At 41.9% G+C, this 25387-nt stretch overlaps 1 protein-coding gene across 1 annotated transcript; it reads right to left on the bottom strand.

Annotated features, from left to right (window-relative positions):
* Nucleotides 1–586: 586 nt before the first annotated feature.
* Nucleotides 587–25169, bottom strand: acin1b (apoptotic chromatin condensation inducer 1b). Its single transcript, XM_048236103.1, is given in 19 exon segments — nucleotides 587–2364; nucleotides 2654–2754; nucleotides 3047–3398; nucleotides 3650–3757; nucleotides 3924–4031; nucleotides 4292–4437; nucleotides 4528–4623; nucleotides 4626–4701; nucleotides 6330–6476; nucleotides 6752–6894; nucleotides 8499–8544; nucleotides 13512–13653; nucleotides 16462–16520; nucleotides 16733–18316; nucleotides 19868–19944; nucleotides 20202–20313; nucleotides 21622–21633; nucleotides 21635–21688; nucleotides 25002–25169. Coding segments are annotated over 19 exon segments (3957 nt in total). The 5' UTR covers nucleotides 25140–25169; the 3' UTR covers nucleotides 587–1908.
* Between the last annotated feature and the right edge of the window lie 218 nt (nucleotides 25170–25387).

Below are 25387 nucleotides of genomic sequence, written 5' to 3'. Positions count from 1 at the left end.
TTTTGTGTGGTTAGTTGCTTTTCACCTCATTCATTCATTTTTGTAAAGCTTATTTTCAGCGCTGAATTAGCAACTGCGATTGATGAAGATGATCATTTAATGGCAAGGGTTGTGAAAATGTGTGGGGTATTAGACAATATCTTAATGAGATCAAAACGTTACTACTTCCTTGTCATCATTGAGTATGTGACATGACAAGTGACAGTTGGTCTGATCACCAACTAACAGAAGTAGGACATCAAGTGTTGGAAGATAATCCCAATACAGTAAATGTCTCATTAAACAAGGTCCTATTGGAATGTCAAGTCCCTTAAGGTTTTCAAGAGCTAAAGCTACATTTGTTGGTCTTTGTCTCAGAAACCATCCAACTAAAAGAAGCTAGTAAATAAGCTTTTTTTTTAAATGCAGTTTATTTTGTATCCTTTTTTATGCTTTCCATAGGATAAGATATTTTAGAATCCCTCACCACTGGTCTTCATTCCCTTTAACATCAACACTCTGTTGATAAAAACTCACCCCATTTAGATTTTCAAACTACCATGATGGCTCACATTAATGGACAAAAATAAACACACCACTCAATCTTTTCAAAACTTTTTTTGGCAGCTCAACTGCAGCACAAGTACTCCAAAGGAAAAAATGATCTGAGAACATCAGATGTCATGAAATACAACCAAAATGCTGGTATTAATCTTGTAATGTTATTGCAGTCTATTGTTTCAATTTATATCATATCCCATCTATTAAATAAGATTTTACTTATTAACATTTTTCATCCAACATCAATGGGTTTTGTGCTCTGTTACACACCCACAATACATTTAGTTACATACAATTATACAAGACATCTCCAGTGACCTACCTTTCTTCAGGCTGCTTGGTCTGCCCCTCTGGGATTTGTTTTTATGAATGCGAAATGAAACGTTTTCTGTTTAAAACTAAAACATCATACTCCTTTTTTATTCTTTTTACATCCAACACTTACAGGAGGAAAATAAATCAAAAATGCAAATATGATTCTTCAAACTTCTCAAACTAAAAGTAAAACTTTAAAATAAGCATATTATTAAAGCATTAATTCTCTTTCTATAAAGGTTCATTTCTGATTTAAAATTCATCCCTTGTCTGATTTACAAAGACAAAATTGCAGGTCACGCATCCACAGTTTCACAGGAAAGGAAAGAAAGGGTCGATGAGGAAAATTAGAGAAATTAAGACTATGAAGGTCTCATGTAGTCTTTGAGAGATGCAGGCTTTTGATCAGCCAGGATGTTTTGGGACATATCAAAAAAAAAAAAAAAAAAAAAAAAAAAAGAAAGAAATAAGAGGTGACGGGTGAAAAAAGAAAACTAGTGCAGCACTGAACCGTCACTCCCTTGTGGCTCCTGAACCTTCCCTTCCCGACCCCATCCCAAACCTCCAAACTGCTTTTATAATATTTTAATCACAACCCCAGTGCTCTTTAAATACATAAAAGGAAGAATTGTGGTGGTGGGGGTTAAACAACCAATACATACACACAGCATCAAGCCAAAACATTCCATACAGCAACATAATTAAAAAAGAAAAGGGGGAGGGGGGCCCTCTAAGACCTTCACTGGTAGAACTGTGACAGGACGAGCCCTTTGAGAAGAGGGCAGGCGGTTCCTGAGGATGGGCATTAGTTAAGCAAGTAGATGGGGACACAAACCTTCAACGAGTGAAAGTATATACTAACAAAGAGAGAGTGGGCGACAGTGTGTAACTGGGATGGAAGGGTGGGAAAGGGGAACTGGGATACAGTAAGTATTTTCTTCAGTGTCTGGGGACAGTGTTTTCCCCACTATTACACACACACACACACAGGCAGGCGTGCATGTCTGTACAAACACACACACACACACACACACACACACACTCTCTGAAAGCTCAGTGCCGTCTGTCTCTGAAGGGGTTGCTGCGGCTGCGAGAACGGCGACTTGCCCCGGCGCCCCCGGACCGCCTGGGCTCTGCTCCTTGGCTCCGGTAGGAATCCCTCCTCCGGTCGCTGTCCCGGCCATCTCGACCATCTCGACCTCGGTCACGCTCGGGATCTCGCTCACGCTCCCTTTCCCGATCCCGTTCCCTCTCCTTATCTCGCGGGCGGTCCCGCTCTCCTGGCCGGCTGGCGGTGGCACCGGTGGTGGTTGAAGCTGTAGCTGCCGCTCCTCCTCCTCCTCCTCCTCCTCCTCCTCCAGGGCCTCCTCCTCCTCCATCTCTGTTTCGGCCCTGGGTCCCCCGGTCCTTCTTCTCCTCCTGTTGCTTCTTCTCTTCCTCCTCCATCTCTTTCTGCCTCCTCTCTCGTTCCTTCCTGCGCTCAACACGCTGTTGATCCCTCTGCACGGACTAGACATGGCAGGAATGTTAAGTTATGACTGCTGGAGATTGGGGCATGTCAAACTGTGGTCTGGGTAACCTGCCAGTAAACAATTCTACCTTTGTGTGTTCCTGTGTCTCTGACAATGGCCACATGTGATTTCTGATAAACCATAGAAGGTGTGTGTGTGTGTGTGTGTGTGTGTGTGTGTTTTGCGTGTGTATATGTATGTGTGTGCGCATGTGTACGTGTTTGCGTGTGTATATGTATGTGTGTGCACGTGTGTACGTGCGTGTGGAGCACGTGTGAGAAACCAACCTGTTCATCCGAGAGAGGGAGCCAGTATATGCAGGGTGCCGCTTTGGTTTTGCGGAACAGATCATCCAGCAGTTTGGCAGGAGGTTCCTCTGCTGCCTTCTCTGTTGCAGCGCGTGGGGGAAAAGAAGTGCAACAGTAGTTACAAACTCTGTGGAGATACCAGAGAAACTACCACACATCCCCGCACCCTCTAAAAGCATGACCACGGCAGGCACAATATGCACTCTAAGCATTTTACTAGCACCAAACCAAAAGCCTACTGACCTCAACATGGAAGCCCAGTGCCATTTCTCATTCTTACTCCTTACCCCTCGAAACAGAGTGGCAAGACTAAAGTATAGGGTTGGGAATATTCCCCTTGGACATGAGACACCACCAGCGCCTTTGACTTACTCTCCTCTTCCTTTTTCTCAGTCTTCCTCTCCTGGCTCTTTCCCCTCTCTCTCCGGCGGCGCTCACGAGAACGCGATCGCCTGCCGTCTCGTTCCTCTCCCACTTTGCCGAACTCCCGCACTTTGTCGCGGTCCCACTCGCGCTCAGAACGCGTCCGCTCCCGCCGCTGCATCTCGCGCTCACGCTCGGCCCACTGGTCGCGCACGTTGCCCGTGCCCGCCTGGCCGCGTTCCAGGTTGCCCATGAGCGGGGGCGGCCCGGTGGCGCGGACACCAGCTCCAGGTCCGGGAGCCTGCTGCTGACCACTGCCCTCAGGAGTCCAGTCTGGCTTCAGACCCTTATGGAAGTCCAACTACATGAACAAACAAACACGACAGTAATGTTTCTATTTGAATGAAAACATGCAGATAGATACACAAAAACAGACAAAATGTTTGTTACCTCTGCTGCTACTGAAAAAAAAACTATTAAAAGACAATTATATACAAGTATTTCGGAGTGCGTCCATCTTTATCATTTTGGATATCTGAATGACCAGAAAAAAAAAAAAAAAAAGAACAGGAGAAAACTTGTTGTAATCCATGCCCTCAGTACAGGTCTCACCTCGTCCTGCTCACAGAAGTCCACATTGAGCACTTTGGGGTTACTGAGGGGCCACTTCACACCATGAAGGGCAGCACGTGTTGCAACCGCTTCCTCTGTGGTCGAATACTGCCAAAGAGAGGAAGAACAAACTATTAAGAGGAGAAATAAGACATTTCATATGACAGTCCTACAACTTTAACAGTGATAAAGTATTCCTCCATTAATGCCTTGCTAGTATTTTTTTTTTTATAATTGTACATAAACACCAAGTAGGACATCAGCGCTGTCTTACAGTGACAAAACAGTGGGATTTAATCTTGTCGATCCAAAAGCCCTCCTCCACCATAGTGCCCGTGCGGCCGAGCAGTTCTTTCAGCTGCCCGAGGGTGAATGGGCGCACCTACAGTAGAGGAGCAGTCAAGTGAGATGACACAAGGTGGGTTAAGTCATGTCAGGGTTTAAAAAGGTAGAAGTCCATCACCTTCATAATTATAATAATAATAATAATAATAATAATAATATTATATTTAATTTTTATAGCGCTTTTCAAGACACTTTGGTTGGTTGATTGATTGGTTGGTTGGTTTCTTTTGGTCCGTGAGGCCCATCACCAACTTCAGGAAAGGGTTGCATTTAAATACACGTGCGAGTTGATCTCACCAGGTTTCGGACGTGGACTATCTTGGAAATCTTGCCGCGTGGTGGTGACGGCTGTTTGCTGACTTGGACAGGGTCGTCGATGGTGATGGACACACCGGACTTCTGCTGGCTGAAGGAGCGTCGAGTCACAGAGTCGCTGGGAGTCACTAAAGGAGTAGAGGCAAAGGGGAAATAAGGGAAACTCGACACAAACGTCACACAAAACTCACATTCACTATTGGATGACTGCCATTTACCTTTCTTGGCTTCTGCATCTTGGTTTAAAAAGCCACCATGCTTCTCCATGGTGTCCAATGAAATGTCACCCCGTCGTCTAGACGGGCTCGTTTCCCTTCATTCTCCTTGGCTTCCTCCTCTTCCTCCTCATCTAGCTCTATCTGTCCATTCTCCTGGTCCTCTGAAGGGACCACCTAAAAAAATAAAAAGAAAATAAAAATAAAATAATAATAATAATAATAATAATAATAATAATAATATATATATATATATATATATATATATATATATATATATATATATATATATATATATATATATATATATATATATTATAATATATATTTATTAGGGGTGGGCGATATGGACAAAAAATAATATCTCGATATTTTTTGTGATTTTGACAATAACGATAATTAGTCGATATCCTTTAAAAAATAGTTTTTGTTAAAGTCTGAGCTACTTTACAGCTCATTATTTATGAATAGCATCATTACAATAATAACCAATAACCTAACCTGTGACTTTTTAACCAAATCAACCAATGCATTGTCACTCTGACACATTTCCAATTCTGCCCCCACTTGTGTGTGTGGCAATGACATGGTCTCAGCTACATTAGAGAAGATGAATAGGCCTAACAGTTTCCCAAGAGAAAGTCTGAAGCTGAAGTTCCTTTCAAACCTTTACATAGGATTCACTGTAAAACTAAGCAGGCCAACAGAGTACATCTCAGTTATTTCCTTGTATGTTTTGTTTAAGAGCAATCATGTAGGCTAGCATTCCAAGTTACAGAATAGAAACTAATGCATTAGCTTATGGCTAATGTATATGAGAAATCCCATAGAGATGCTAACGGTTAGCATAATCGGTAAACCTAGATATTTAGAGCGAACTTCAGTCCATTTACAAAAGAGTTACATGAGAATAGTTCTTTGTTTACAACTGACTCAAAGGCTAATGTTTTCTCTCCATATAATACCGTGTAGGAAAAAACGTGACTGTCTCATCAATGCTACTTGAACAGAAGTAGCCGCATAAAATCCCAAGTAGGCTACTCTCGCTGCACAAAATAAACATTAGGCGTGCATGGGACAACGTTTTAGGTTGTGACCCACTAGTGATCACGTGACACTTGCTCTGCTGCAGCCAGGGGCTTCTCCCACATACATCCTGGGAATGTATGAGTCTTCAATAAGTGATTGAGTGTTTTTCCCCATAAGTAATTTAAATACTCGATGATGTCAATTTGATCGTTAAAACAACAATCACGATATTATCGCAGGCGATATATATCGCCCACCCCATATATATCAGTCTGGTTCCCTTGTGTACTCCTACTTTGCACAAGTCAGGTTTTCAGCTCAGTCTTAGTCATAGTGTCAGCTCTAGACTAGTAAAACTATGACAAAGGTAGGAAAAAAACTTTTGAATTGTTTGAAAGGACTATAAATTCCACTGTGATCACTAAAACTACAGAGAAGTGCCTTCATCTGTATTTCGTGCCTCAGTGTCAAACCCAACACTGCACAACTTGGTGTGAGAATGTGTCCCTGAATGTAAATGTGTAAAAACATTTGCATATAGTAAAACAGTATATGTGTAGTAAAGCAAGGATTTTTATCACCTCACTCTAATCACACGGTGCAATTGTCCCACGGTCACACATACCAGTACCAGTTGTGAAGCAATATAACCAAGAGGACAAAACCTATTTAAGTTGTTAGTTGAGCAGCTAAATGCCATTTCACTACATGTTTTACTCTATGTATCTCTTACGTATGTGACAAATAATAAAAATCCTTGATCCTTGGAAAAGTACCTGTGTAACGGTGCGCCGGATTTTCAAGTCCCTGTCAGGCTCTCTGTCCTGGCGTTCAGCACTCTCGTCCTCACCTGAGAGACATACATCTTCTGGGTGCAGCTCCACCACAGCCTCCTCCGAGGTCTTGATGTCCGGTATCAGGGACTGAGATGACCGTAACAAAGAGTTGATTAAAGATACATAAGTTAAAGGAGAATTCCGGCGATTTTTCACATAGATCTCTGTTTCTTGAGGTCACTACTTCTAAATAGCTCAAGTTTCTGCACCCAACAGCTAGAGTTGCCAGGCAGCTACAGTGCTACACTGTATGTCTAAAGTGTTACTCAACAACAACTACTGTAAGAAGAAATGCTTAAACTGGTCCATTTCATGAACTGGATTAACTTTTTTGTTTGTTCTTGGTTTGGACCTTCTGATACCTTGAGGGAGTCAGTGGTGATGCTGATTGACGGTTTCTTGGCCGTGACGGACGTGATTGAGCCCCATCTCCTCTTTCGGCTCGCCCCACCTGGCGACTCGGTCTCCGCAGAACCACTTTCTGCACCACCTGGAGACTTACTGGCTGCTCACACACACACACAAACAAACAAACAAACGTCAGTCAATTTACAAGTATTGCCTCAAAATAAAATAAATGTCAAGACTAATTTTAGCACTTCCCAATGAATGAGTGCAGGTATGCATTGGGTAAATATCTACATACCCTTAAAGCACTTTATGTAGGGGGGTTATTTCACCAATGAGTAGCCAGGCCCACTGGTTGCTGTTTAACTATCCATAAAAGCCTTCCCTCATCACAGTTCCACATTATTTATGCAACACTAAAACAGAGGTGTGGCAACAATCCCTGGAATGCACTACTGTAATCTCAAGGATTACTGGAGTTCAACGGCATCACCCAATCCACAACAAAAGACAAAATATACTGCTGAAATAACTGCTATAAAATCAAATACTCAAACAACTGTATGGGGAATTCCAATCCTGTGGATAGAGCCAAAGGATTACATTTCCTTACTTTAGCATTTTGTTAAATAATAACAACAGTGTGGTATACAGCGACAGTACCCTAGCAATCTAATTACTGCAGTTTAAATTTAAAAAAATAAAAAGTACAAAAAAATAACCAATATCAACATCAATTGGAGCTGATAAAAGGCTAGGACACTAACTCATGTCTTATGATGATTTGTTGATAAATGTTGCTATTTTTGTATACAAGGTAGGTGATCCAACCCAGATAAGAGCAAACCCCTTGGCCACTAATTTGAACGGCAGGTGTGCTCATCTGTCCTTCACACGTTCCACCATGAAATTTAATTTAAAAATACATTTTATGATAACACCCATACTAGTTGCTTGTAAAAACATTCTTTAAAAAGTGACAAATTGTTTCCAACTGTCTATTTACCATCTTGCAGTTAAACCCAATACAGATCCTTTTGCTACTTTTAGTCAGTACACTTTTTCATCATGACTCATGAGCACAGGAGGTCAAATTTGGAAACACATGTTTCACAAAGCTCATAGGTGGATCATCCAATCTGGAGGCCAAAACTACAAAATAGTTTGTTAAAGCGCCACCTTGTGATTCGTTTTTGTAATGGCAGAGGCGACAAATGGTTCTGGAAATTATTACAAATTTGAGACAAGACAAAGTTTGCCAAACTTCTTTACAGAACAATTCAATATACAAAGCAATGTGTGAATTCTTATAAAATACTGATGAAGGGTTCATCCAAACCATCTCAGCATATTTGGTAATGTGTTCTGAGCCTGGCTTATGAGTAAGTTTATCAGTTATCTGTACTCTGAGGCCTCAGTCTAATCTGCCATTTTAAACAGAGATTTCATACTCAAAATAAGAAAGCCCTCTAAAATAGATTTGTATGTTAGAGAAGACTGGTACAGTGGTTTCTTTAAGCCAGGTGCAGGACAAAATATCCAAAAGTAAAACAAAGAGAGGTAATTTCCGCACACCGGAGTTTAGCTCCCAAATCTTTCATTAAAACCAGCTATGTTTTCGACCTTCTTCTTTGCCTGAAGAAGACCCAGATGGGTCAAATCGTTGCTGGTTTTAATTGAAAAAAAATTGGGAGCTAAACTCCGTTTTACGTTTATGTTAGCGAAGACCTCTGACTGTTGAGAAAAGTAAGTTGTACTTACTACTCAGAGAGATCTTTCGCGTTGGAATCCCTTTCGCTGAGGCGCTCTGCAAGGCAAAGAGGACAAACAAACAAAAAAAGACCCCACAGGGGTGTACGAGATGAGATGGAGAGACTCAAACAAGCACAAAAATAATGAGAGGGACAGAGAGAGATGGGAAGAAAGGACAGACAGGTAAGGAGGAGAAACCCATGAGTGAAAAATTTAACCACTCCAACAAACTACCGTTACCATGGGGATCAACATTTTTAAAAAGTCAATACAGAGACACAGTCGCTCCAGTGCAAGAAAATCCCAAATTGGTCTCAGCTTACGATACAACAAACCAACTGACTTTAAAGCTTGGAAGCAATTTTAAATGTGTCTGCCCAAGCCAAGCAACGCTGATTGACAAAGTAAGAGACCTCTCAATGGGCTCACAATAGCTACAAAGTCAGCTTACAGTAGCTACAAAAAAGATGTATAGCACAACAGGCGTGATTTATATTACAAATATGCCCTGACTATAAAAAATCCTTAGCACAATAGCCTTTAGTGCCTTTACTAACGGAACAGCCCAGTCCAAGATCAGTCTCGTTTGATTTAAACAGACAATTGGCGTTACATCAGTGTCCCTTGGTGACTTGCTTACCATTTGATGGTAAACATACTCACAATAAGGAGTTCTAATTGGACAGAATGACATGGACATCAATCTGTGGATACATCGGTTATAGCACACAAATTATGGTATCTTTAGGCTCTCTTCTCTTATTATTTTTATTTTTTTTTTTAAAACAACGCACTGGAGTTTCTGTCTTCCTGAATGACAGCCCTTCTTCTACCATTGTCATTTTAAGTGAGTATGGCTGCATAGGTTATTTTAAAAGGAAGTACACTGAGGTCTATTCCTGAAGGCATGCGGTGCCACTTATTCTGTACACAATGATGACACTTCCATCTCCAGCAAAGCTATAAAAAAGGCCATTGGATTATTTCACAATATTAAAAACATTTCATTACACATTAAAAAAGTAAAACTGTTTTGCACTCTCTGAGTACTGTGAAGAAACGGTCATGTCTATTAGTTAATGGAAAATAAATCTATCTTGTAAAAAATGTACTTCCTTGTACCATTGACACCTGATTCTTCACTGGCTTGGCTATGGCCCAATCGCATGGCAGTGTGCACTGTATCTAGGCAACAAGGGTCCAATCAGTGACCGGTAGATCAGTGAGGCTGACAAGGTGTAAGTGCCAACTGGCCACCTGACACAAAAGTCCCCTTTCTGCTTGGTTGGGTCCATCACTTATAGAGCTCTGCAGTACTCCCAGCATCATAATACAAAGTCTTTTGTTGGGGCAGTGGTCTCTCTTGAAATGGGGGTGCCTTCGAAGTGGATGCTGTGAGTGAGAAGATTACTTATGTCCATCTCACAAGTGCAACTGGATATCCAGGAGTGAGAGAGAGTGTGTATGTCCATAATGCATCAATGCAAAACCAATTCAGCATGAAACTTCATATACCAAAGTCATGGATGGACATCTCCAAGACCAGGACACCAAGCCTAATTTTCATGCTTCAGTGCAAACTGGGATTTAAAACTTCTGTAATTGTTCATTGGTTGTTGGATTGCGTGATCAGTCAAAAGTCTTTGCTAAATCCAGGCGTGGTAATCCATTTTTTAAGTCTGAGCTTATGGAAGTGTCTTTTGTTTTCCAATCAACGTGTCAGGAAAACATTGGGTGTCCTCAAAATATGGCCACATATGCTTTCAGATGAGGAAACTTGACTTGGTGTCTATGGAACACATCATGGCCCAGTCCAAACCCACAAGGGAAAATGGGTTAACTCCATTTCAGCAGCAGCACTATGATGAGCTCACTTGCATCCTTCTCACCAGAGTGTGCAGATCTGGAACGTTCAGTCAGAGTCCTTTCGAGTTGGTCAGCGCCGTCAGAAAGGCTCCGTCTGCCAAGTTTGGATGAGCAGGACAAATGGTAGATGGCCGCAGCACAAGCTAGACAACAAACGTGTGCTGTTTGCAGAGGGAGAATCCAGGGCTTTCGGAGTTCTTCCTCAAGCGATTTACGAGTTTCTGGATTTTTCTTGCACTGGTAAGAGAGGGCATGAGATGGCCACCACCCACATCAAATGTCATTCATCCACAGCTGGGACGATTGGGGAAGGGGGGGCAGAGGGCAGGGGGAGGGAGGGGGGGAGAGTTGTCAAAGTAAAAGTCTTTTTTTTTTTCCCTGTGTGCCTTCTCAGTCTTAGCAGTGAGATGCTCTCGAGTGTCCTTGCAGCTTTTCCATGGGTTCTTGCTAACTCAGTGAAGTGGTGAATCTGGGGAGCCTAGCTCAGGTACAGCCGACACGCTTAGGCATAGCGACACAGGAGGTGGAGGAAGAGGAGCAGTGGTAGTGGTGGTGGTGGTGTTGATGTTGGAACAGGAGGTGGAGGAAGTAGGCAGGTACCATTATGGGCAATGAAGGAGGGGAGGGCACCTTCACAAAAAAAGCAATCAATTGGGGTTTTCAACAGTCAGGCACACCACCAAATACAGAGTTGAGGCGAAAGGCTGAGGGAGGGTGGGTAGGAGGGAGGGAGGGTGGGTAGGAGTGAGGGAGGGAGGAAGGGAGCGAGAGAGAGAAAGAAAGTGGGACAGAGAGAGAGCAAAAGTGGGATAGCAGAGAGGAAATGGAATGTGAAGAGGCTGAGAAGAGAGGAGAATAATTCAGACAGACCTACATCTCTCCCCAGACATTTTAAGGGTCCATTAACCCCATCAGTCCCACAATCTGTCAAATGTAATCAGTCCAGATGCATGTTCATTTACGCAACGGACAGTAGCATGCATCATCTTCTGACAATTATGGTGTAACTATTCACACTGTGTTTAAGTAAGACTTTCAAACAACACTAGAAAGAGTAATGGCATTAGTGTTGAGAGCTAAAAGCTAAATATGCTCTAAAAACCCACAGTTCTTAATGGGAATTTACATTTTAACCAAGATAATATGGTGGTAGCATATTATTTTACTTCTGGGACCAACAGGGTTGGACAAGACAACACTTCCCCCAAACACATACACATTCAAAATAAATATGTCTGGCTTTATAAACTGATTTCAACTTCAAGGGATCAACTGACTTCCACTAGGCTTTTTTGAGTATCCTTGACTTCATATCCAGGAGTTGGGAAGCTAAGCTAAGCTAACAAGGAAAAGTGTCGTCCATATTAGGCTATGCTTACTTAAAGGTGCAATAGGCAGCATTGTCTGAGAAGAAACTAAATATTTTCTAGGCTTTTTCCTATCTATACTCATATCATTATTCATCAAAAGGTATTGTTGACTAGCATAAGATAGTTACCAGCTAGATAGACAAAACTTGCACCACGCTCATAAGCAGATTAAAAAGCCCAAGTTATCGTCACGGCTGCTCACTCATGCTTTTCAAGGCCATCACAGAGCCAAAGACTATTTCTACTGACAACTGACCTCATTCAACAAACTTAAGATGGGGCAATGTCTCATTACAGACCTAAATGCCACCAAGCTCAGCTCTGAAGATGTGAGGGTTATGGTGTTACCATTATGATACCTAAAATGCACTCTATTCCCCCAAACAAGCTTTAATTATCTGTGGGATAAAGATCTGTATCTCAAATGCTGTGTTCCTTTTAGTCACTATTCAGGAATTTTATATTAAGATCTGGGCCTGTATTCACAAAGCATGTCACCTTACCACTAACAGTTCTTATAGGTTGCAATCAAAGACTCTAACAAAGTTTTCTCCTAAATTCTACTCACTAAGCTGCTGAGACCAACTTTTACAAAGAAAAAGTTGAAAAAGTCTCTTTAAGCAGAGAGAGAGAGAGACTCAGTTGGTATGGTCTCAAGTAGGGCTGAAACAACTACTCAAACATCTCATAATTTGATTACAAAAAATGATGGAGGCAAATTCTCTGCCTCAAAGCTTCGTTTAAATCCTACCACTTGCGTTATAAGGCCTGATCAGCTCAGGGACCATTGTTTCACTCGGACTGTTATTACTGACGCGCACACCACTTTCAGAATTAAGTTGGCGCGATGACGGAGAGCCAAGAAACCGTCTGTAAAAGAAGGCAGAGAATGTCTGAAGTTTTGGGATTATTTCAAACTTAGAAAAGAAGACAACAAGGTGAAATGTGTCCACTGCAAAGCAGAACTGGAGCCCTAGTGTCAAGCCTGCTTTCAAAAACTTCTCTAATTGGTTGATGATTGACATGTTTGTGCCAGCAGTGAACAAGCATGTGCTTCAGAGCCTACCAAAAAAAAAAAAAAAACAATCAAATTGACACAGGCTACACATCACATAATACGCTTCCCACAGGCCAAGTATAAGTGGGCTGGTCATTCCCTCATGATGGAGAGGGTGTAATACCTTTAACAGTAATTATCCAAAACATTGTATGACAGATGGTGGAATGACAGAAACTGATTATATTCTATTAGTTTTGGTGTCTGGTCTAACTGAGTCAAGAATCATCTTAACTACTTCTTCTTGAACTACTTTTAGTAAAAAAATGACTCAAACACATTAGTTTACTTTTAGCCTTTTAAGCTTTCTGAATACATGCCCAGATTTTTTCTGATTATTTTTTGTGGTAAACAGAAATTGCCATTTCCATGTTTCTTGTTCTTTTTTATTTTATTTTTTAAAGAAAATGCTACCTACTGCACCTGTAAGGAATACCTATGTCAAGGAATATGTTGATTAAAACTATTATAAATATCAATAATGTCAACGACAGTCTACACAAAACCAGATAACAGGGAACATGGGCCAATTTATCCTGGCATCCCTTGACATTAGTCTGCAGAGGGTCAGGAGAGAATGAAGAAGATAAACCCATCACCTCACATATCTACACTACAAGACAACCTAGGCAACTCCTCCATCTCAACACACACACCAGCCAGGGCCTCACCTTGTGACCTCACCTACCCCCTGGGCATGAAACTGCCATTGCTAGGGTTAATTCTTACCTTGTCTGAGAACTCCTCATTAGGTTCTGGCTCAGCCCGAGTGTCTGTCTGACCCTGGGGGCCCGGCCGATCAAGAACCCCCTCCATCGTCTCCATGGCAGCCGGATCTGCTGACTCGGAGAGGGCAGACTCTTTCACCTCCCTAGAAAGAAAGAAAGAAAGAAAGAAAGAAAACAAAAAAATAAGCTAGGTTAAGCTGCAGGGTACCAAAAGACACAAGTGATAACACACAGGTGAACGACTAAATTAGAGTGACAAGAGAAGACAAATAACAGAACAAAACATTAGGGTTGTAATGGCTGATTGACTGGTAAATGAAAATAAGGTGAACACTAGGAATTATTTAATTAGGTTATTGTTCATTTTACCACATTCACAATAAATAGAGACCATAGTCTATATTTGTTGCATGTCTGGCTCTCCCCTAATAATTATGAATACAGTGATGTCATTAGAGTCATGGAGTCCTCTTGTTATATTGTATCAGCTTAGCTCATAAAATTGTGGCGATCAGCAACTGAAAACATATCCTCATATTTCTTTCGATTTTCTTCTAAAACTTTAATTACACTAAACCTTTTTTTTAACAAGTAAACGAGACTGAACAGAGAAATACTCGTCCACCTCATGTTCTTTAATTTACGAGGCCAGGTGCAACTTAGCTGAACGCGACCACGCTAGTCGTTTCATAAACGCACTTGTATAAAGGTCTCAAAGACGCGGAAGAAGCTTCACATTTTTTAATAATATTGGTGTCACCCCTATATCGAGGCAACACCTTACACGTATGTTTCTCTTTTTCGTTTGTAGGAGCAAGCTTGTCCTCACCCGTTTTTGTGACCTTCGAAAAGCATCGTCTTTGGTTAAGCGTAATAGCTGTGCTAACCGCAGACGCGAGGTGCCGAATACAAGAGCCGGCAAATTGTGCAATGCGTCGGTTTTATGGCAGCGGCGTAGAGACGGCAGCCATGTTGACTAGCACAAACAGGAACCATAGGCAGACTAAAAAAACAAGGGAAAGGACCCACACGGCTTTGGCCCTCTCCCTCTCCAAGGCAACATGCTCGAGGCTGTCGTTTTGAGTGCCTGACAAAAAATATGACCGACTGATGTCGGCTTGCCATATCTCATTCGGCGACCACACAGTTTGTTACCTTGGGAAGGACATGATTCGACAACTTCTCAGCACGTTCCATTACGGTATGAAACATTTCCCCACTCATGCAGAAGAAAACACATTAACAGCCTGTTGGAAGCCTGTGTTTTTATGTGATTAATACAACATGGCAGAAATAAAGTCATGGCCAAAGTTGCTTGATTGTAACCCTATATCATGCCCTAAATCATTTTTGAATCCTTGGTATTAAGACTCTAGAGTTGCAAGAGGGGGAGGGTCGCCTTCCATCACTCTGTGCTTACTGTAAAAACGGAGCGGGGCCTTTCGTCCTGGCAGAGGTCAGTGCCCTCTCTGGGTGCCCTTATAGTTACTGATATTTCATCTTGGTTACATTGTCTTCCATTCATGGAAGACAGAATAATCCCAGCCACAGCTAACAATAACACCTGAAATTGACACTGTTTTTCTGCTGTTTAAATTATCAAATGATCTGAGAACTATTTCAAACATCTTTGTCAAAGATGTCATGTTTTTGTGCACAGAATATTAATAATATATTGAATATATACAGTTGAATGCTGAGATGCTATGCCGTTTTTAAGCCATATGCAAACCATACTTCTTCTATCAACATAAGATGCAGGCTGTGCATTCTTGGTGGTGGTGGTGGTAGCAGCAGGGTGGTGCAATCTTTATTGCCAAGAAACATTTAACATTCTTAAAATTGCATCTCTAAGTTCAATCATAAGTTTATTATTTTAAGGACCACTTAAAACAAAGCCTATGAGTATTGTACGTATTTATGAATAAATAAATATGTATATATACACTCTGATCTAAGTCCACTCAGTCCCCTGTTCAAGTCCTATTCCAGTGACTGCACAGAAGAGAAACTTAATTTGCGGTTCTCAATGGAAAGTTCTTCAGAATAATGCCACAAGACGACGTCTTATTTCTGACACATGACCACAGACCAAAGGTTCCACTTGATGCTGAGCTACTAATCTGCAGTCTTTTTTCAGCTGCATGTGGTCATCCTGTAAAAAATGAAAACGATCCTCCTCCTCCTTTTAGACCAACAAAGGCACTCTTAGGTTTCACTTGGAGACAGCAAAAGGAAATACGCCTCGCCCTCTTCCAAATGCCCGTTCTGTGGCAGCTGGGCAAAGGCAAACGTTAGCCACAAGTCTTATACAGAAAAGGCCATGCCCTCACCAAAGTCATGGCGACATTCATTTTGCCACTCCACCCATGAAGGTATGGGGAGCCCAGAAAACTCGCCTTTCCTAAAATAGTTCTGGACGAGGCCACTCCCAAACCGGCCAACAGGGGGAGCTGGCTTGCAGGGAAAAATGCATTTGCAAAGCAAAGTAAACGATTCTTTAACCTAAATGGTCATTAAATCTGTCTTGTGTGGACAGCTTGTATGATTTACTGCAAAATCAGTTCTTTTTGCAAGACAATCGACAAACCTCTTTTTTCAACATATTTTCACATGTATGCAAAAATGCCTTTTATGTATGATGTGCAGAAATATATTTTTTTCTCAGTTTATGCCACTTATCAGGTGAGTTTTATGTTGTGCATTAGATAAAGAAGTTAGCATATATCCTGGTATGGTGCAGTGATTTAGAGTGAAAGTTAGTGCCGAGAGATTAGCCAAAATGGTCACATCAGAGAATCACATCAGATAGGAGAACTGGACTGCTTGTGAATCTTTTGACAAATGTGTGGTAAGTGTCAGGCTGAATTATAAATAGATAAATAGATGTATGTTTCAGTCTGAAACTGTATGCTTGTGTGGGTGAGGCAGCAGCACTCCTGTAAGCCAACCTGTGAGTGTGTTCACTTCCATCGCCTTTGCCATCAGATCTTCGCTGGTCTTGCTTTCCCTGAAATCAAGCATGATGATGAATCACAAGAGGTAGGGACAGGCTGCTTATGAAGTATAGTGAAAAGCACAAAGGAGCACACAGGATTCATTCATGGCACTGTGAACTAATAGTGTGGACAAGAATACCCTCCACTCAAGTAAAACATTTGTTTTGTATAATTATAAGATGGGTTAAAACAGCAGGAGACTGTTCACCCTTTAATCTCACACCTTTTTCTGGCTCACGGAAGAGGACTTATCCTCGGAGTCGGAGGACCCAGAGGAGTCCGAGTCGGAGGATGAGGAGTCACTGGAAGCAGAAGATCGACGCTTGCTACCCTGCTCCTTTCCACGGCCTTTCCTTTCAGCCTCAGTGTCATCTGGTGGGGGTGAGGGAGGCAAGAGAGACGCAGCCTGGGCAGTGCCCTCTGATGGCTGTCGTCTGCCCGCTTGTTTGGGCATCTCGGTGTCTGCTGTGCTCTCAGTGACAGGTGGTTGGGCAGTTTGCTGGTGGCTGCCGGTGAAGAGGATGCTGCCCCTGTGGGCAGCTGGGGGCTGAGGACTGGCTGACGTGTCGGAGCACGTGGGCTCTGATTTGGTGGGCGACAAGAGAGCCTTTGGTGGGGGGACATCCGAGAAGGTGCGTCTCTTGGTCGCAGAGGGGGGAGGAGAAGATGCAGTGGTACCAGGAGGGGAGGTGGGGAGAGAAGCATCAAAGAGAGGCTGGAAGGTCGTCAAGGAGGTCTGCTGTCCGTGAGAGTCTTCCAGTTTGTCTTTGTCTGCTTTGGCTGCTTCTTCATCCTTCCTCTTCTCGTCTTCAGATGGACCTTGCACGTGTTCGGTCTCCATATTAGCCAGAGTGGTAATAACACCTCTTTTTGGAGCCCCAGAGCTGAAGGTGATGGTGGGTACAGCGTCTAATCCATGGGGGAGGGAGACAGGTTGGGCACCAGGAGAAACCATCTTATCTCCACTGCTGTGAGCATCTCCATGGAACATCACTGGACCCGGAGCAGCGGCAGGTGCTCCTTCCTTCTGACCGGCCGCCGCCGCTGCTGCCGCTGCTGCCGCTGCTGCCGCTGCACTTTCCTCCTCGAACGCCCCCTCGAACCCCTCTGACTCCATCTTGCGGACCAGCAGGCTGAGGGGTCCACGGCCAAGTTTGGCAGGGGGTTCGGGGCTGCTGGAGCGAGAGCTGGAGCTGGAGTCTTGCCTCTGGAGGCCGGCAGGTGGACCCTCGGCCACAGCCACGGCTGCTTGGTTCAGGTCGGGTGGACTCTGCTTGGGGGTGTCTGGCAGGGGGAAGGACAGCTCGAGAGGAGGCGAGGGCGGAGGGGTGGGCTGGCGAAGCTGAAGGGGAGGCTGAATCGCGGGTTGAGGGGGAATATGCTGTGGTGGCTGGAGCTTACGCCGGGACCTCTGCGGGGTGGGGAGGAACTGCGCTGCCACCGCCGCCGCCGCCGTGGCAGCAGCTTTCCGACCGCCGCCCCTCTTCCCAGCCGCAGGTCCCCACTCCTCCTCTTCCTCACTCTCGTCGTCGTCGTCATCGTCATCACTGTCCTCCTTCACAGACTGGCTGACCGCTTGCTGAGCAAAGCGACTGTGCTGGAGCACTGATGGGGCGGACCCAGCGGCAGCGTAGGGTGTGCTCTGGCTCTCCTGGAGCTGGGACATGTGCCCGGCTGGGGCTTGGCGTTCTGGTTCGCCCACCACACGGACAGAGAGGGACGCCACAGCACGCGGTGGACCATCTTGGTCCTGTCCTCTCACCTCCTGTGGCTCAATTAGTGAGGGCCGGGAGGGTATGACACTATGCTGTAAAGTGAGAAAGGAGAACTTAAAAAAAAAAAAAAAAAACATCTAAAATTTTAAATAAAAAATTATGTGTTTTGTTTGCCTGTAACCAGTAAAAATGCAGTAAGGATTTGTATAGTTAATTTCTATTGCTGTGTAGTTTTTTGTATTTTATATCAGACACAGTAATTGTATTCTTGCAATTTTCACCTTTTTCACTTCCCCCATGACACTAACTCTACCATAACATCTCACTAAATCACTTTCACTTACGCATACTACATCAGCATCAGTTCCCTGCCTGGAATGTGAAATCTGGATAGACTATCAACTCACAGTTGTATTACCATCCTTAGGGCCTGTGTCCACCGATCACGTTTTTTGCGCCGATGGCGGCTATTTTTTATACAAATCTTATAAAGTTCAGCGTTCATAGCGCTCAGCGCCCTCGGCGGAAAAAAGCCTTCGACGCTGACCTTTTTTCCCCGCAGCGCTCTGAAAGTTGAAATCTGTTCAACTTTTAGAACAGCACTGGGCTGGTCAATGGCTGTTTCTCAAAGTCGAGGATTCATGCTTGGTAGAACTTAGCTCTGCTGAGTCAAATCCTTTAAAGACGAGGCAAGGCTTTTTCTTAGCGTTTGGAAAACACACAATGGAACAGACTAGGGAGTGTGCGGGAAGCTGCAGGTGTGCGTTATTGAAAATCATGCCTCCTGCCCGCTTTTTGTTGAAAAACAATGAATGCACCACTGTCATTCTCCCGTCAATAAATTAAATGATATATTTTTTATTAATTTGCCAAAATAAAACCCAGAGCAGCAACATTTAAGCAAAATCGTAAAGAAAAACTACTATTTAGCTCACTTTCACAATCGTTGGAAAAGGTTTCTAAATGGTGTCTTTACATGATTACGGTGTAAGAGTTCAAAGTTGAAAAAAATGATCTGAGCCCATATTTAATTTATGCTACTTTACATAGAGACACTAAGATGATGTTTGCATTTATATACATAGTGAACTGCCTTGTTTAGTACAGATTTTAAATCCTCCATAAATGTGTGCACAGGGTTGTGGTGTGCTGAGCAGTCAGAGGATACACACATGCGTCCTAAAAAATTCGGCAAAACGAAGGACTTCGGCCTTGGTAGAATTTGGTTGACTTTGATGGATGCTTGACATTGAAACAGTACTTTGTTGGGACATGATGATGTACATAGCAATAGCAACCTTGAAGGACCCCACCTTGACTTTTAAAAACAGCAATGTCACTTCTCTCTCGACGACCGTAACCTAGCAACAACAAACACTTGACTGAAGCGCTCTGAAAATGAGGTTGAGGGAGCTATCGGCGCAAAAAATCTGATTGGTGGACACAGGCCCTTACAGTGTTGAAATGAAAGTGAATATTTCTGTTGTTCTGTATGTGTGTCATAAGCTACTGGATGCCTTGATTTACCTTGAGATAAATGATCAAACCATCTATCTGTCTATCACAAATGTGCACTTGTGTAACACAAGGTCTATCATTCAAACACATTCAACTAGTACATGTGAGCGGCTGCAGAAGCTGACCTCCGGTCGATAGGAGGAGTTGTCATTGGCCTCAGTGTTGTCCTCATCCTCACCACCTGCAAGGCTGTCCATGCCTGCTGAAAGACCAGAAGCAGAGGAATCACATGTCAGCACTCAGAAGCTATGGACATGTGCTAATGCTAATATGGACTTTGCTAAGGTCCTCCTGACGCTCCGCCACTGTGACAACTTACTGATAGGGAGCCAATACAAATGCTCTATTTAGAGAGCTGATAGAGAGCACATACAAAAAAAGTGGTCCATAATTCATAGGAAATGGTGGCGCCAACATTTATCAAAGATGCAGGTTGCAATGGGGATTTGGTGACATTACCTTCTTTGTCAACAGCATCATTGGCCTCCCTCTCTAGTCTCTGTCGAAGTAGTTCCTGTTGCTTTGCCAGATACTGTTGTATGAAACTGTTCTGACTCATCTCCGCACCAATCTAAGGGAAGGAAGGGGAAACATATTAAAGGGTAAAATATATATAGCAATCCATTTCCTATTTGAGACTCATGCAATAACTGAACTGATTTGTAATAGTGCATGCTTTGGGTCTCGAGTTCAGTAATTAATAAGTTATTATGACAACTAAATGTGCCATGATGCAATTGTGGTTGCAAAAGTAAAATGAACACAACTTTGTGGAGCATCAAGTTGTACGAGTTCCTTGGCCCCATGCATGTATATATATGTTCACAATGCACTTCTCCCATTCAGACACTCCATACACTCAATTTTCAACTAAAAATTTTGCTTAGTTTTCTGCAGCACCATTCATTTGTTGCACCTGGAAGATATTATTATTAATTAAATAAGTGTGCACAGCTATCTAGCTAGGTCAGAAACATGCCTTTCACCATAACAGTGAAGCTACACTGAGCGCTTAACTGAAACGCTCCGTTTGAGATGCACAAAAAACATTTTGGAAGACTGGGCTATTTTTTTCGAACGTACGCACCGCCATCACGTCTGGTGTAGCTACTTCCATTGATTATAGTAGAAGCTAACTTTTGCTGGAGACGCAACGCGAACGGAACATTTTAGTTACGCACCCAGTGTAGCTCCCTGTAAGAACTGTACACAATGTTTTATGTGATTACCTCAAATATTGTTTAGAGATGTTTCTCTAAATACACTAATAGTCAGTACTAAGAGCACTTGAATTATTATCAATTAGTTAGTAGTTAGTGCTAACATACTTACAAATTTCACAAGATAATTAAGGTGACATTGTTAGAAATGTCATTGCACGATATCCTCCCATGAGATTTTAATGGCTGAAGTCTTTGAAGTGTATCAATGATGAGTAGTAACAGAAGAGACATATTTCCTCCCTAATGAACTCACAAGGCTTCTACCATACATTCTGCTCGACCATAAGTCAGAAAAACTATGCCCTTGGTATTACATATTAATCCCATTGTGGTGTAAATGTAAAGGGCTGTTCCAGAATCTCAACACAAAAATTTTATTGAAATTTAATATGAAGTTGCTTAAATATTTGTAATGGTCAACTTGGCTTTTATGTGAGAAAAAGCAAAAAGCTTACGTTGCCACTGCATATATCCATATACCGGTAACTATACTAGATCTGACCAAGAGACAGGTGCCTTTCTCAGGAGCCTCAACAGAGAAAAAAACTACTGGCATCTACTGCTCCCCCGGTTGGCTGATATAAAAACGGACCAGGAACCAATGTGTGGTGGTCTCACTATGGTTCTAATTGGAGTGGCCGAAACAATGATCTCACCTGAGAGTTAGGGCTGCAGCCCAATATGAGGGGTAGATGTCTTCTGTAGGTTCTCCAACATGAGAGCCTGTAAACGAGCACAATCAGAGGTAAACTGTTATGAAGACAAATCCTCAAACAATTGTTTCAAACAAACTCCAACAAAAGTTTCCAATTTTTATTTTCTATTACTACTAAAATAAACCCTCACTACTATTTGAGTATATCTACAGTTTCCTTCTAGTATGCAATGAGAATTCTAGTATGCAATGAGATCCCCTGGGGATCAATAAAGTATCTATCTATCTATCTAGAAATCTGTGTTTAAATTACGGTATTATGACAGTTTCGTCATTACTCTTTATAACTGTTTTAGAACTGCACTGGGAGGACTGGTAGTGCAGAACTGTAACTTTGACGCCTAATCTTGCCAGATCAGATGAGACCTTGCCTTGTGAGGTGGAGGACATCAGGGAAAGATTGTTTACATGTTGGTACTGGGATAGTATATATTTCAAAAACAAAACAAGAACTCATGCATATGTACATGTATGTATTTTATTGGCTTTTATTTTCCAAAATCGCCAAACTGCACAGGCTTGTATTTGAGACAGGCCTTTTAATTCCTTTCACACAAAACATTTCCTCTGCAAAGATGGGAAATATTATCGAATTAGTTATTTCAAACACGTTGAATGCGTAGGCTATCCGATGACGGATAATTCATTTAGTGTTGAGATGTTGTTCATTGAGTGTTAATAGAGAGATACAAGCAATAACGATCCAAATAGCGGGGAGAGCCGGGACAGATTCAACACATTTTTATCAAACGTAATTTACAAAGATATTGTACCACACTGAAAGGTAATATTGGTGGGTTTTAGGAGATTAAATACAACCCGAAAACAGACCATGCCTCTATTTGAGCCTGGCCTTTATTCATTCAAACCTGTAGCCACACCAGGCGTGTAAAAGAGACAGGCAACTATTTGAGTTTTACGGTAACTGCAGATTGTGACCAAATTTTTAAGTCATTCTATTATTGAATCAGGTTATTAGTTTATGTAAATTTATGTTAAGCACCCAATCAAAAAACAATTTGACAAATTAAAGGACACCAGGTGTATATTTTCATAGTATTATGATATATCAATGGTATTCAGCTGTTGCACCACCTGGATTGTAAAAGATATCTGTCTAGCCATTTCAGTTTGTGTAATTAATGTCTATTAATCATATTCTCGTTTCTTAGTTAGACATTTCCTTTACATTCCATCATAGCAAACTATACAATCAATCCACAAAACTGTCTTTCCTTTAATTATCCTTTGAAGAACTATCTCCATGCATAGTAGGAAACATCTTATCCTATGTTTGTGATTCTGAGATTTAGTTTTTAATGCGGGCAACATTTATCCTGGCTATGTCAAAGTTGTAAAGTGGGATGGATTTATTAAATGCAACCTTTTCTTTTATTATCATGTTATGACACTAAGCTTCAGTACACAGTTGCTCATGTGTATCATTACAGACTTTGGTAAGATGTAAGGTGGTTACTAAATCTAAAGTACTGCAACTTTGTACAAATTGTATAAATGGCATTTGAATGCTCCCACTGGCTTCACAGTACTTGACTTTTACACAGGGATATGGGAAATGAAACATCACTTATCACAAAACTGTTTTAATTAACCTATAATTAGGTAATAACTAATTAGGTAATAAACTAATAACTCAGCCTAATCAATATGTGCCTTCTGCATTCCACCCAAAGCTTCCATGTGTGTAAAAACAACTTCCATGTGTGTAAACAACTTTGGTAAGGTCACATAATTGACAAGCAGGTCCAAGTTGGACCTTGTCCTTATTACAAAAAGAAAATACATCTTTTTTCACATGGAAGAGATATTCTCTTAAGATAAATACCTGTGTGCTAAATAATGCAACTAGGTCTAGACATACATTTTAGTTTTTTTAAGTAACATTTTCTAATAAAAAAATAATTAAATTAAAATTAAGGTTTGTACGATGCTTCCCTGAGACCGCAAAGGTTTATCGTTGTGCTGTGCCAAATTATCGGCCAGGACAATCACCAGATATTACAAGGTTTTACAACAGATATGACAACGTGCTAATAAACACTTTAAAAAGACGCGGGAAAGCCCCAGGTAGTTAATAATAACTTGCAAGAATTAATCCACAAAAAAGCATTTGGATTATTAGACTACATAGTTTGCTTGATCCCAAGTTATTTAAATTATATTTTATATAGACTATAGCCTACACTGATTCATTTTTGTCAAGTCGGATGTTCAAAAGTTCCCGTTCAAATGTAATTAATGTACTATCACGGGTGTTTAAGGTGTGTTTTACTGGTATTACAACTGTATAATAGTTTTTACAAAGTAATGGTAGTTTTGAATTAAAACGCACATTTTCAGAGAATACGTTGCATAACCTCCCCTGACAAATTCTATTAAAAGCGCTATCTGAATTGACTGTATCAGTAAGTTCTGTTACTGGAAATGAATGGGCGTTGTAGTGAGGATACATGCAGCACCCAACCTCAATAGTGTAACGTTACCACTAATTCAACATTTTAACGTCAACGTTAGTTCGGCCTACACTTCGTGTGCTTTTTAAATTCACTTGTTTACCGCAACGTTAGTTAGCTAGCTAAAGTTAGCTAAATTAGCTAACGTTAACATTATGGTAGCAAAAGGAAGGGGAGGGGGGTCAAACTAACGTAAGTTAATAAGACCGTGAAAATAAAAATATATAACGATAGTTAACTGGTAGCAATATAACCACGAATTAGCAAGTAAAAGCCATTTAATGTTATTTGTGGTTGACGGTAGCCTATGACTAATTACAACACTTCAAGTTTATGCTATTCTGTTCTGACAACAGTTAACGTAAACGTTACGTTAGGCCGAATAAGTTAAATAATGTTAGCGATTGGATGTTTAATTCCAATCAGACACTGCAGTCCAGTTACAGAATGGTAGTTTGCTGTGTGAGCCATTTGCTTCACCATTCCTGAACACCACGCCGCTTACTTGACGAAACAAACATCAACTCAAGGGGAGGAAACTCTGGACAGCACTATCAACTGACTCACGTAAACACAACGAACGCGGGCCATCTTGTCATAATATGGAGTTAGGTTTTCGCAGAGTAGGTGACTAACTAGCTTCACATATGTGGTAAGCAACGTTACCTAATATTTATTAATGCAATTTATTAGGGGGTAGGGTGCAGCACCTGCGGAATCAAGCACGTAATAACCAATATTACTATGCAAAGGCTTCTCGCATATGTCCACTGATGCTTGGCCTATCCGACGAGACTCCGACTGAACTTGAATTTTTGCGGAAGCAAAGTATCGTGACCAAACTTACCCCCTTAAGTCGCTTGACAAGTGCATTTTTCTGACCGCTTTTTGGTAGACCTCTTTTTTCCAATGCCGTTTTCAAATCTGCCACACGAAGGGAATTAAGTGGTTTTCCATCCAAGGTAACGTCTTCGAGTTCCGCCATTTTGCTCTTCCTTCACTACTAGCGCATAAAATCAACGTACTCGGTGGCGCGCGTGCGTCAACATTCGAGGATAGGAGATTTCCGGAATCGAATGGTGCTACGGGCCGTTGCATGTGTGTGCCTCTGTCAAACTGTTTACACGAAGACATTTGGGCATAAATCAGTATATTTAATTCAGTAAAACAACCCCATCGTCGAAGTACTTCAGTGGTGCTTCAATAGAATACAAACTAAACCCCCATTGGCAC

This window comes from Alosa alosa, chromosome 24 (assembly GCF_017589495.1).
Source record: "Alosa alosa isolate M-15738 ecotype Scorff River chromosome 24, AALO_Geno_1.1, whole genome shotgun sequence".
In the NCBI taxonomy this organism is placed as follows: Eukaryota; Metazoa; Chordata; class Actinopteri; order Clupeiformes; family Clupeidae; genus Alosa; species Alosa alosa.
The sequence above is the reverse complement of the archived record's forward strand: the minus strand, read 5'-3'. Positions and strand labels throughout refer to the sequence as shown.